Here is a 13,484-nt window from a genome sequence, read left to right as displayed (position 1 = left end):
AGAAGAGCCCAGACACATACCTCACACCTTATATAAAAATTAACTCAAAATGGATTATAGGAGTTCCCATCGTGGCTCAGTGGTTAACTGGTTAACGAATCCAACTAGGAACCATGAGGTTGTGGGTTCGATCCTTGGCCTCACTCAGTGGGTTAAGGATCCCTCATTGCTGTGAGCTGTGGTGTAGGTCACAGATGTGGCTTGAGTCCTGTGTTGCTGTGGCTGTGGTGTAGGCCAGCGGCTACAGCTCTGATTGTACCCCTACCCTGGGACCCTCCATATGCCGAGGGTGCGGCCCTGAAAAGACAAAAAAGACAAAAAAATAAAGATTATAAACTTAAGTGTAAAATGTAAAACTATCAGACTTCTAAAAACTAAGAGAAAGTTCCGGACAAATTGGTTTTTGTCATTTAAAAACTTTTGCTCTATAAAAAATATTAAGAAAATGAAAAGATAAGTCAGACTGGGAGAAAATATTTTCAAATGATCTGGTAATATCAAATACATATCTAGAATATATAGAGAACTCTTGAAACTCAATGATAAGAAAGCAAATAGCCACATTAAAATCGTCAAAAGACCTCAACAGACACTTGAACAAAGAAGATATAACCATGGAAACACATGCAAAGATGATTTTTAACATTATATATCACTAGAGAAATGCATATTAAAACCACAAAGAGCTGTCATTACACATCTATTAAAATGGTTTTGATTACCCCACCCAGAAAAAAAACTAGCAATAAAATAAATGCCGGTAAGGCTGTGGAATAACCAACAATTCTTATTCATTGCTGGTGCGGAAGCAAAATAATGCCATCACTTTGAAAGACAGTTCGGCAGTTTCTTGTAATGTTAAATACAGACTTACTACATGAACCAGTGATTATACTCCTATATATTTACCCAAGTAATTTAAAACATATCTACCCCAAACCTGTATGCAAATGTTTATAGTGGCTTTATTTCATACTTGCTGTAAATATAAAGTAACTAAGATGTATACTCAATGTGGCAATGGATGAACTGTTATATTCCATACAGTGGAATACTGTTTATCAATAAAATACATCAAGCTTTTGATTCATGCAGTATCAATGAATCTTTTTTTTTTTTTTTTTTTTCCATTTCTTGGGCTGCTCCCACAGCATATGGAGATTCCCAGGCTAGGGGTCGAATTGAAGCTGTAGCCGCCGGCCTACGCAGAGCCACAGCAACACGGGATCCAAGCCGCATCTGCAACCTACACCACAGCTCACGGCAACGCCAGATCCTTAACCCACTGAGCAAGGCCAGGGATCGAACCCGCAACCTCATGATTCCTAGTCGGATTTGTTAACCACTGAGCCACGACAGGAACTCCTCAATGAATCTTTAATGCATTTTACTAAGTGAAAGAAGTCAGACCTAAAAGACAACAAATTGTATGATTTAATTCATATAACATTCTGGTAAAGGCAGAAGTATAGGAATAGAAAACATATTAGTGGTTGCCAAGAATTGGAGAAGAGTGGATGCTGACTACAAAGCAAATGTATAGGGGAAATTTTAGGATGAAGGATTATTCTGTACATTACTGGCATGATGATATGATTCTATGCATTCATCCAACCCATAAAAACTGCCTTAACCAAGTATCAATGGGTAACATCCCCAGTTATGTTGTGTGGATACCATATCCCTTGTCAGTGATGTGATAAGGATGCTTCATCTCTGTGGTATTTACAGAAACCTGTAGCAACAATCTAATTATGAGAAATACATCAGACAGACCCAGATTGGAGGACATTCTGTGGGTTACCTGACCAGTACTTGTGACTGTCACCATCATGAAAAACAAGGAAAGACTGAGACATACACCAGAGGAGACTAGGGAGACATGATATCTAGCTGCTGCGTGGTACCCTACATTGGATCCTGAAGCAGAAAATCGACAGTAGTAGATAAACTGGTGAAGTTCAAATAGAGTGTTTAGTTAATAGGAATGTACCTATGGAATGTGAAATGAAAAACAATGGGAGAGACGTGATAAGCAATATTCAGAAACTCTTCTGTACTATCCTTGCAACTTTCCTGTATCTAAAATTATTCCAAAGTAGAAAGGGGGGGGAAATAGTAACAGGTTGGTTATCAGTGGCAAGTATAGCTAGGAGTTCAAGAAGAATTGAATGGAAAAAGATCTAGAGTGTGTACGGGAGGTATTTATCAGAAAAGGAAGTCATTTTCACAAATTTGTTTCCAGTAGGTGAAAAAGCATCAGAAAAGCTTGAATTAGCAAATTAATATAAGCCATTAATTTTAATTATAAAGTTAGATGCGTATTGGAAGGGATTTTCAAAATGCAGAAAAATTTTACAAACTTGAAGGTAGAAATACATGAAATTTAGTTGGAAAAAATTAAAAGCAGGAAAATTTCAAGTATGAAATTTTTTACCTTTATTATTACTAAATAGCCCTCAGATCTTTGTTTTATAAAAAACAGATTAATAGTTGTACTGAAATCATGGACAGAATAGGTATATTTTTTTTTGCATTATATTTTATCATGTTACCACAGACACATTATAATTAAATGGACAGTAAGTTTATTATAAATATATGTTACATATATATGCATAATGTAACATTTTTATGTTTTAAGGTTAATGTATATAATGTAGTCTTTTGGAAAAAAAAGTCTTTTGAAAGTAAATTCAAAAGTGAAAATGATTTAGAAATTTTACCATTATATATGCATATACAATTTTGTCTTATTATTTGGATATATTACTCAATTGTCAAATGAATGTTACTGATTACTATTGTTAAGGTGAAATATATAGAAATATTCTTAGCGTCATAGAGACATTTCGTATTACACTTTTTAACATCTGAGTTGAAAAGAATTATGTATGTATTTATAAAATAATACATAAAGAGATAAAGCATGAACTTTTATAATGTGACACAATTTTGAATCACATTTTTTGAATAACTTGTGTAGGTTATTCATTCATATAAATTTATTAGAAAATAATATTTGTTATAATCTTCAACTTGCAAAATAATTCCATGTAAATACCCTAGCCACATAATAGCAAAGCCTTCAAAAACTTCTGAAGGTATATAGATAGAATCAGTTACTTTAGTTGGGTATGTGTTTTGTTAAAATATCAAAGATGGTTAGGTCTGATTTATTACACCATCATTTTGTGATTAAGCTAACCAAAAAGAAAAAGTACTAAATTTAGTTGGAGAGGATTGCAAATATATTATCTTTCTTAATGTTAGGATTCTTTCTATGCCCCTCACTCAAGCTTACCTTATCTGAAAATTTAAATTCCCCATAAGAGATCACAGAAAATTTGCTAAAATTGAAGAAACTACTTCCCAAGCAGGGCTGAGTTTCTACAACTGGGACAACTAAGCAAACTTGTGTAGCTCCCTCCAGCTGCTGGTCAAATTGTATTTGCATTTTCCCCAGGTTTCCACTCACTGTTACTGCCATTACTTTTGGAATGCATTGTGTAATTTCTTTTTATTCAGAAATTAGTATTAAAGTATGTTTTGAATTTTGCCTGGAATCTGATTTCCACTAGGATTTCATTTGAGGCTCATGCAGAATATGCTAGGAATTTAGATTAAAATCTACAAAAATTCTTAGTTCTTTGTTTTTATTTTATTTTATTTTGTGCTTTTAGGGCCACACCCACAGCATATGGAAGTTCCTAGGCTAGGGGTCGAATCAGAGCTGCAGCTGTGAGCCTACACAACAGTCACAGCAACACAGGATCCAAGTCACATCTTCGACCACTATAGCTCATGGCAGCACTAGAGCCTTAACACACTGAGCAGGGCCAGAAATCGAACCCACATCCTCATGGATACTAATCTGGTTTGTTACTGAGGAGCCACAGCAGAAACTCTGTTAGTTCTTTATTTTTAAAGTGAGATTTTAAGCATATCCATTACAATAGCACATTTAAATGTATCATAATTTTATTCTAGTACGAAAGTATTGTAGCCATTTCTCTCTCAATTCCATATATTGCAGATACTTTTACCCCATTCAGTTTGGAAATAGTACTCTCCATTGTGAGGATCCTGTATGAATTTTTAGGATATAATTTTAGGAACCAGTGATATGGGTTGTATATTAATTTACCTAAAGGGTAATTATATGCAAATTAAAAGTGGAACTTACCTCTTTTACCTTTTTATTCCTAGGTGATCCATTGCGTGCAACTGGATCTTGTAAGGATCGGCTACCAGGAAAAAATTCTTTTACTGGTACTTTATTTCGGTGGGAAGATGATGAGATACCAAGGTGAGTTAATGTTGTAAAGGAAAACTTACATATATCCTACTGTATTCGGAAATCAGTGGTTAGCATGATTTAACTTTAGCCTTTATTATGATTATTTTTATCTACAAGTTTATCAAAACAAATCTCAACATTAGTATGTTACGTAGAGTCAGATTTCAAAAATACATCATGAAAATATACCTAATTATTACCTAATAAAAGGAATCCAGATGTAAGTTTTTATACTTCTCTCCAACATTCATCTTCATTGTACATTCTAAATTGATATATAGCTTTAAACTAAAAATTACATAATAAAATAGTAATTTAAAACCTAAACAAATATTTTTAATAAAAATAACTCAGCAGGTTAAGAACCCAACTAGTATCCATGATGTGGGTTTGATCCCTGGCCTTACTCAGTGGGTTAAGGATCTGGAATTGCCATGAGCTGTGGTGTAGGTTGAAGATGTGGCTTGGATCTGGCATTGCTGTGGCTGTGGTGTAGGCCTTTACCTGCAGCTGCAGTTCAACCCCTAGCCCGGGAACTTCTCTATGCCGCAGGTGCTGCCCTAAAAGGAAAAAATAAATAAAAATAACCCATAAATATTAAATATTTGTGGGGGAAAAAAGGGGGCTGACATAGTGTATAAGAATAATACAGTTTGTGATTTCTTGTGACTATTTTTGATTTACTAGACTTTCTTAGAGAAAACATATTACAAATGTTTAGATTTTCCTACCATAAGATGGTTATATAATCAATACCTATCTTAATTATCAGTAACAGCTTTATCTACATAGAACCCAGAAGACTTCTGTTTTATACCACAGAGTTGTTGCCCAAGCTCTCTTATCCTTTTTATTGATTGTTTGGGTATTGATAGGGTGGTATGGTTTTCCTCTTTTCACTACACATAAGTCACCAGATATGTTTTAAGCAGATATTTTTTTGAAGAGTGCAGAAAAGGAAAAGCATTTAGTTAAGTGACTTCATTTTTTATTTCATGATAAGAAAACGTGAATTTATTCATCAGTTGAAGATAAAACGGTCATAAAAATACTTGTTTAGAGCTTAATTTAAGCTAGATCCTAATACATTCCTCACAGAATTTCTGTATTATAGAATTATTTGGGCTTTTTAAGACCTAAAACTAAGAAAGAATCTCATTAAGGGAGTTCCTATCATGGCTCAGCAGAAGCAAATCTGACTAGTATCCATGAAGATGCAGGTTTGATCCCTGGCCTTGCTCAGTGGGTTAAGGATCCAGGAGCTGCAGTGTAGGTCACAGACATGGCTCGGATCCTGCATTGCTGTGGCTGTGGTGTAGGTCAGTGACTATAGCTCCAATTGGACCCCTAGCCTGGGAACCTCTATATGCTGCAGGTGTGGTCCTAAAAAGACCAAAAAAAAAAGGATCTCAATCAATATAGAAATACATTGTCCTATAACTGAAATATCATACCAAAATGAAACTTCAAAGGCTTCAAAGTAATATGGTCAGTGACTTGCCTTACTTCTGGATTCATTTAACAAGTAACAAGACTTTTTTTATGAAAGTTGTACACGTGCACATACATATGTACTACTTGGTTCCTTCTCAGATACAGCAGAATTGTTTTTATAATTGTGTTGAAATGGTATTGTTTAGAGAGAACATTATCAAATTCAAATTCTAATCAAATACAATAGAGTTGTTTTTATGATTGTGTTGAAATGGTATTAAGTTTAGAGAGAATATTATTTATCTAATTTAGGTTCTGATCAGTCTAGAACAAAGTAACCCACAAGCTATTTGCTATCTCATTTTTTAGGCCTGTGACACAGTTCCTCTATCTATCTAAAATTGCAGCAAATCAGCTTAACCCAAGGATTTTACCTACTCGCTAGATTCCTTGGTTTTTTTGAGTTGTACATATAGTAACTTGGTTTTTTGCATGATCAACTCAAATCAAGGTTTATTTGAAGCATGTGAAAGTTCCCAGGCCACAGATTGAACCCAAGCTGCATCTGTGACCTACGCCATAGCTGCAGCAATGCTGGATCTTTTAACCCACTGCACCAGGCCAGGGATCAAACCCATACTGCTGCAGGCAGATTCTTAACCCACTGCCCCAGAGTGGGAACTCTAAAAACTTTTTGAACAAACACTTTTCTGATTAGGTCAAAGACTATGGTATAGCTTCACTGCTTAGGAGTTAGTTTGGGGAAACTCTATGTATTATAATGAAAAGTTTGAATTATTAACTTTTAAGACCTGACAAATTATAAACAAAGATACAAAAAAGCAAACTAGTGAAATTAGAAAAGTATTAAGATTTAGAATTTATAATAAATGTAGGATAGCTATATGTTTTGACCCATATTTTTAGGATGCTTGTTATTAAACATGAAAATTCATCATTTCATTAAGTACAAAAAATATAATATCAAACATTTTTGCCAAATCGGTACTCTTAAATTTTCTTTCTTTCTTTCTTTCTTTTTTTTTTTTTTTTTAGGGACACACCTGCATCATATGGAAGTTCCCAGGCTAGGAGCTGAATCAGAGCTGCAGCTGCTGGCCTACGCCACAGCAGTGTCAGATCCGAGCTGCATCTGGAACCTACCCTGCAGCTATGGCAACGCCAGATCCTTAACCCACTGAGAGGCCAGGGGTCCATCCTGCATCCTTATGGATACTAGTCAGGTTGTTAACCCACTGAACCATAATGGGACCTCTAGTACTCTTAAATTTTATTAGTCTCATGTTTATTCTCAGTGTTAGTACCTTCCTCTGGGTACCTTCTTTTTTTTTTTTTTTAACAAAAAATGTTTTGTATCCCTTTGCAAACATTGTTTCAAAGACAATAACAAATAGAGAGCAACAAACTAATAATTATGAGATGAGCCCTGCTTAGTTAGCAGCTCTACTTAACCTTACTGGCTAGCTAAAGTTACCACTTACTGGAGTTCCCGTCATGGTGCAGTGATCAATGAATCCGACTAGGAACCATGAGGTTTCGGGTTCGATCTTTGGCCTTGCTCAATGGGTTAAGGATCCGGCATTGCCGTGAGCTGTGGTGTAGGTTGCAGACGCAGCTCAGATCCCACATTGCTGTGGCTCTGGCGTAGGCCAGTGGCTACAGTTCCACTTCGACCCCTAGCCTGGGAACCTCCATATGCTGTGGGAGCGGCCCTAGAAAAGACAAAAAGAACAAAAAAATAATAATAATAAAAAAATAAAGTTAACACTTACTGTAGACCTTCAGGGTCATTTGGCAGAGTATTGAATTCACAAAAGTTGAATCTACCGCAGTAATCTCAATCCTGCCTGTCTTTCAAAGGATCTGATGAGATTTTTTCATATTATAGATGTCTGAGTTCCACCTTTGACAATTGTAAATAGTAGGTCTTTCTGTTAAGCTATGAACATAAATGTTCAGAGAGACACAGTTTTCTAACTACCATTGTATTGCTTATCTACGTTTTGTGACTAAAATGAATGGTATACATATGTTTGCTGACTCACATTTTTTACTTGCACTTTTTCTGTCTACTGGAAGCAATTGCACCTTTCTGTCTACTGGAAACAAATTTTAAATTCTGAAAACGACTTCCTTTCCCTAGGAACACCTACCTCCTGTTCGGAATGTCTGAAGTAGTTTTGTAATAAGGGGTAGAAATAGTTGTAAATTTATACTGTGAGATTACATTTCTTTTTTATTTTTTTTGACCTCACCCACGGTACCTGAAAGTTCCCAGGCCCGGGATAAAACCCACACCACAACAACCATCTGAGCCACTGCAGTGACAGCGCTGGATCCTCAACCTGCTGCACTACAAAGGAACTCCCTAGAGATTGCATTTCTTAATGTTATTGTTTCCCTCTTTTGTCACAAATGTGCTACTCCTGGAAAATTCACCTTAGAGATTTATAATATAATTCTTCCAAAAGTGAGAAACTTTTTCGTATAAAGGAGAAAACTGTTAGCCAAAAACTGTCTCATCTGATATTTTAATTCATGGCAAAGCTGATTTTGTTAAATTATATGCATAAAGAAGACAAGCTATATTGAGAATTACTTTTTCTGAAAGTTAAAGGGATGGATATATTGTAATAGGATGACTAATACATCCCTTCTCTATCAATGTTAAAAAGATATATTTGTGCAATTTGTGTCTATATGTGTGTGTGTGTGTGTATATACATACTTAAATTGTAAAAATTCTGCACTTTAACAAATTAATCTCAAATGTGCTATCAGAGTTACCTTAGGTATAGACAGTGGGAATTGAGGATATGTTAACACATGTCTCTTAAACTGTTTTTAAGTTTCAGTGAAAATGTTAATAAAATCTGCCCTCACCCACTTTCTAGTAAAAGTTCTCTCCTTTTCATTTGGTGACCATATTGGTAGGAGATCTAAATTTTGGAACGGCTGTATTGGGATCCACACTAGTTGTGATATGTTCATTGTTCCAAGCAGGGACAGTTTATTGGTGTCTTCCTAATTTTTCTTATGGCTCTAATAAAAAACAAAATGACTTTTAAGTCAAACACAATTACTGGGGAATAGTTCTGTGTAGTTCTTATAAAAAGTAATGACCTCATCATGTCACTTCTTTTCCTAGCTATGATTCCCCCTGTTAAACTCCTGTGGTTTCTCAGTTCCGTGGTTCTGGAGAATTTTAAAGCATTCCACAGCTCAGCATTAGTTGAGGGCAGGGAAAACAGTATCATTTGCCCACTTTTCAGTATGTTCACCTCCATTCATCTCTTATTATATACTTCCTCCTCATTTTTAAAAACCCATCTTTGATTGCTGAGATAGATGTCTCTGGGGAAATGATTGCATATGTGTGGTTTTGATGTGCCCCCTCTGTTGTCCCTGTGTCGTCTTATTCCATTCTACCCTGGATGTGACCCACATGGTAAGACATTGTACATTCCTTATGTATAAAATATAATAAAAAATATGTAAAATACACTCCAAAAGATATTTCAGTAGAGTTGTCAGGTTTTGTATTTTTCTCTTCCAATTTTTCATTTCTTCATATATATACATAGAGTAATTAACATAATATCATTGGCTGTTCTGGTTACCACCTGAACATGAAAAATTGTTTAAATAAGAAAAATCTTCAGAAAATTTTCTCTTTCATAATAAATGTGTCCTTTGATACTCTAATACAGCTCTTTAATACTGGAGGGTGTTGAACCACAGAGTACATGTGAATTAGAAGTGGATGCTGTAGCTGCTGATATCTTAAATCGGTTGGACATTGAAGGTATATACACAGTTATTCTTAATATATGTTTTTATTTTCAAAAATAAGTGACCAAACAGTGGATAAAATAGAGAAGAAAACTTTATTAGGAAAGTGAGATTAAAGAAAGGAGGGATGTAAAATCAAATATTATGAATATTTTTCTGTACCTTGAGATAGTCATTAATTTTGTTTATGTTTTAATTCATATGAATTTGTTTGCATAACCATGAACTTGAAGTAAGTGTGACACTAAATAAAATAGCTATTTTAAAGAATTTAATATGCTTTGCCTTTCAATTTTTTTTATTTTCGGGTACCAAGGAGTAGACTTATAGGTCTCTTGGCTGACATCAAATGCTTGACTCTTACTCACTTGCTGGGTTTTGGAGAACTAGTAGGAAAACCCAAAAAAGAGTAATATAATAAACGTGGGTTGGCATAGTTTGTCCTATTACACAAAGTAGGTAATTGTTTTTCTTAAATGGCAGTATTTTCTTTTTCATATAAGGATTTCTTTTTTTTTTTAAGCAAGTATTTTCATTTTGACCGTTGTAGTACTGAAGTATTGTTGCTATTACAGCTCAGATTGGTGGAAACCCTGGTCTACAGGCCATATGGGAAGATGAAAAGCAACGGCGAAGAAACAGAAATGAAACTTCTCAAATTAGTCATCCTGAATCACAAGGTATAAACCTGATAGTACTCTCAAGATTTTTTTAAACTAGATGTTTTAATGGAAAAATTTAAACCATTGAGTTTTTAAACTTGATGTTAGATTTTACTTTTCAAATTACCTTTAAATTTTCTATATATATATTTTCTATTCTCACTGCTCTGAGTGGTAATTCTTTACCTCCAAAGTGTCACTCATAATCTCTCTTCTCATAAGAAATTGACCTCCTCATTGGTCTTGGTTTTCACTGTACCTTATTCTCTTGCCCTAACTTTTTCCTCCCTTTTCTTTCTCTAGTATGTTCTAACCTTTCATATTTCCAAATGAGTTACAGAATATTTAAAGAAGAGCTTGAATCCCAACTTGGAAACACTTGTTTCAGTTCATTAAGCTTTGAAAATGTAATAACCCTTGAGATTCTGCCCCACCCCCCAGTTATTTTCTGAGTATGTCATATAATTCTCACTTTGATTACCTTGTACAACTCTGAGGAAATACTCATTTTTTTATTAAACCCTCCTATATTCAAAAAGAACTTGAGTGGGCTTAAATAATGCTATGGATACAACAGAAACTTTTAAATAAAGGTAAAAGAATAAAAGACATAATTCAAAAGGGAAATGTATTTGAAATAAGTGATAAGCTTATATTGAAGTCCAATTAAAAATTTTATAAAATCTTGGACACTCAAAATGCTTTGATAAATTTTGGATGCCTTTTATATCTTTTAAAATAGAAATATTTTGTTTTATAAGGGGAAAGTTACTAGTTACAGGTAGAGAATAATGTTTTTCTGTTTTAGTTTTAAGTTATATAACTTAATCTTGAACTGACTTTGTGTTTAATTTTATAGCTTCTGTAACAACCATTTCTCTTTTGTTTGATTTATAATAGGACTACTTTTAGGTGGTGTTACATGTGTCAAGAGAAGGATAGGAAATTGCTACCATTTTAAAAGCTACTCTAGGAAAAAGGAAAATATTTCATTCACTTGCTATCTACATTTTTTAATGCACTTTTAAAATTCAAGATCGCAGGTTTGTGCCAGCAACAGAAAGTGAAAAAAAATTTCAGAAGAGACTTCAGGAAATTCTCAAACAGAATGATTTCTCTGTGTAAGTGGTTATTTATTATAGATCTCAGAACTAATTTTATTGCTTTGTTATGCAGTTTGTTATAAAGGGTATGTTTTAATTAAACAGAACATTATCAGGATCTGTGGACTATAGCGATGGATCCCAGGAGTTCTCTGCTGAGTTAACACTGCACTCTGAGATTCTGTCTCCTGAAATTCTTCAGTGTACACCGGCTAATATGCTTGAAGTCCACAAAGATACAGAGTTGAGCAAAGGTAAGGTTTTCTTTCAAGTATATAGAAAATGCCGTAACAGATATCCTGTATATCTAGCACTAAGATATTAATATTTGGGTGAGTTAACTAGGTTTTTTAATTTTTCCTAAGAAATAAACATCACTGGTGTAGTAAAAATCTCTCTCCCATTCCTTTATCATTTCTTCATCTGTAGAGGTAAGCGCTATTCTGAAGATGGTGCAAACGGTTACCATATATGATATTATATTTTCTTATTATGCATGTCCACAGTATATACTATTATTTTAGGCTTTAAATTTTACATAAATGATGTCCTACTTGGAATAGATTAAGCAACTTGCTTTTTTCATTTGTTATATTTTTTAACAACTTAATTGAGATATAATTTACATAACAAATTTTACTCAGTTTATATGTATAATTCAGTGATTTATAGTTAAGTTTACAGAGTTGTACAGTTATCTCCATAATTCAATTTTAGAACAGTTTCTTCACCTCAAAAGATTCCTTCTGTCTATTTGCAATCATGCCTGTTCCCACCTCCAACCCCAAGTAACTACTAATCTACTTTCTTGTCTCTCAAGATTTGCCTTTTTCTGATAAATAAATGAAATCATACAACCTGTAACCTTTGTGTTTTGCTTCTTTCACTCAGCATAGTGTTGTCAGGTTCATCCATGTAGTATCTTTGTCAATATTTCATTCCTTTTTATTGCCTAATAGTATTGCATTGTATAGATAGATTTTATTGGTTCATTCATCAGTTGATGAATATTTGAGTTGTTTTCACTTTTTGGTCTTAAGAATAAAGCTCTTCTGGAGTATCTGCTGTGTTGCAGTGGATTAATGATCCAGCTTGTCTCTGGGGCATTCTTGGTTTGATTTCCCCGCCTGGCGCAGTGGCTTAAGGATCTGATGCTGCTGCAGCTGTGGTGTAGGTTGCAGATGCGGCTCGGATTCAGTCCCTGGCCTGGGAACCTCTGTATGCCACAGATGTAACTGAAAAAGGGAAAAAAATAATAATGCTACTGCTCTGAACATTTATGTGTAAGTCTTTATGTTGATATATATTTTCATTTTTATTGAATAGATACCAAGAAGGAGAATTGCTGGGTCATTTGTTAAATAAACTGCCAAGCTGATGTTCCAAAGTGACTGCACTGTTTTACATTCCCACCAGCAGTATGTGAGGGTTCCAGCAATCCCACATTCTGATACTTGTTATTTTCTGTCTTTTTTAGTGTAGCCATCCTAGTATGTGTGGAATGGCATCTTATTATGGTTTAATTATTATTTTTCTCATTAATAATGATGTTGAGTTTCTTTTGTGTCAGTGATATAACTTTGAAATCTGTCTTTATTCTTACATGTTTTTAGGTCATTCATTTTAGATGCTGATTAGCATTCTTTTGTAAGACTAAACAGGTTTATCTGTTTCTCTACAACTGTTAAATGGTTTTCACTTTTGCACTATTGTTAACAGTGTTACATCTTCCTTCTGGCCCTGTACAAGAGTTTCTATAGAAGACAAAAAAGTGTAATTTGCCAGGTGTTAGGGCATATGTATTATACTTTACCTAGGTAGCATCTTTTCTAACAGGGTTTCTGTAATGCAGTTAGTTTACACATGATTGGAAAGTAAGAGAATAATGAAAGTTTCACTCACAAGTCATGTTTCGCACATAATTTTTCTAGGCAGAGGGAGCCAGAATAGCAGGAGTAGAATACTGCTTTCAGCAGGAAAGGAATTTTCACTACTGTATTGGCAGCAGGGGCTCTTTTGACTGTATTGAACAGCTAGAAATGAGCACCTTCACTTACCCAGGGCATCCTCCTTCCCTAAGAGTTACATTCTAGCCTTATGCCCTCTTCTAACTCATGGCAGGTTGCACCATCTCCTGAGTACCTACCTTAGTGGCAGCCTTCTGCCTCAGAG

General features: G+C 34.6%; 1 protein-coding gene across 5 annotated transcripts in view; it reads left to right on the top strand.

The window, feature by feature from the left end:
* Positions 1-13,484, top strand: part of REV3L (REV3 like, DNA directed polymerase zeta catalytic subunit) — a 203,960-nt gene that overhangs the window by 77,745 nt on the left and 112,731 nt on the right. For 4 of the 5 annotated variants that reach the window (XR_002343827.1, XM_021091238.1, XM_021091241.1 and 1 more), the window contains 5 exons: positions 4,210-4,309; positions 9,466-9,560; positions 10,123-10,227; positions 11,246-11,330; positions 11,418-11,566. Coding sequence is in view for 4 of the 5 variants with exons in the window: in XM_021091238.1 (XP_020946897.1) it covers positions 4,210-4,309; positions 9,466-9,560; positions 10,123-10,227; positions 11,246-11,330; positions 11,418-11,566 (534 nt within the window). In the remaining variant the exon portion in view is untranslated. Of the gene's footprint in view, positions 1-4,209; positions 4,310-9,465; positions 9,561-10,122; positions 10,228-11,109; positions 11,331-11,417; positions 11,567-13,484 lie in introns of those variants that run through there. The other variant, XM_021091250.1, reaches the window with a different exon arrangement.

The sequence above is a fragment of the Sus scrofa genome, chromosome 1 (assembly GCF_000003025.6).
Source record: "Sus scrofa isolate TJ Tabasco breed Duroc chromosome 1, Sscrofa11.1, whole genome shotgun sequence".
Lineage (NCBI taxonomy): Eukaryota > Metazoa > Chordata > Mammalia > Artiodactyla > Suidae > Sus > Sus scrofa.
The sequence above is the reverse complement of the archived record's forward strand: the minus strand, read 5'-3'. Positions and strand labels throughout refer to the sequence as shown.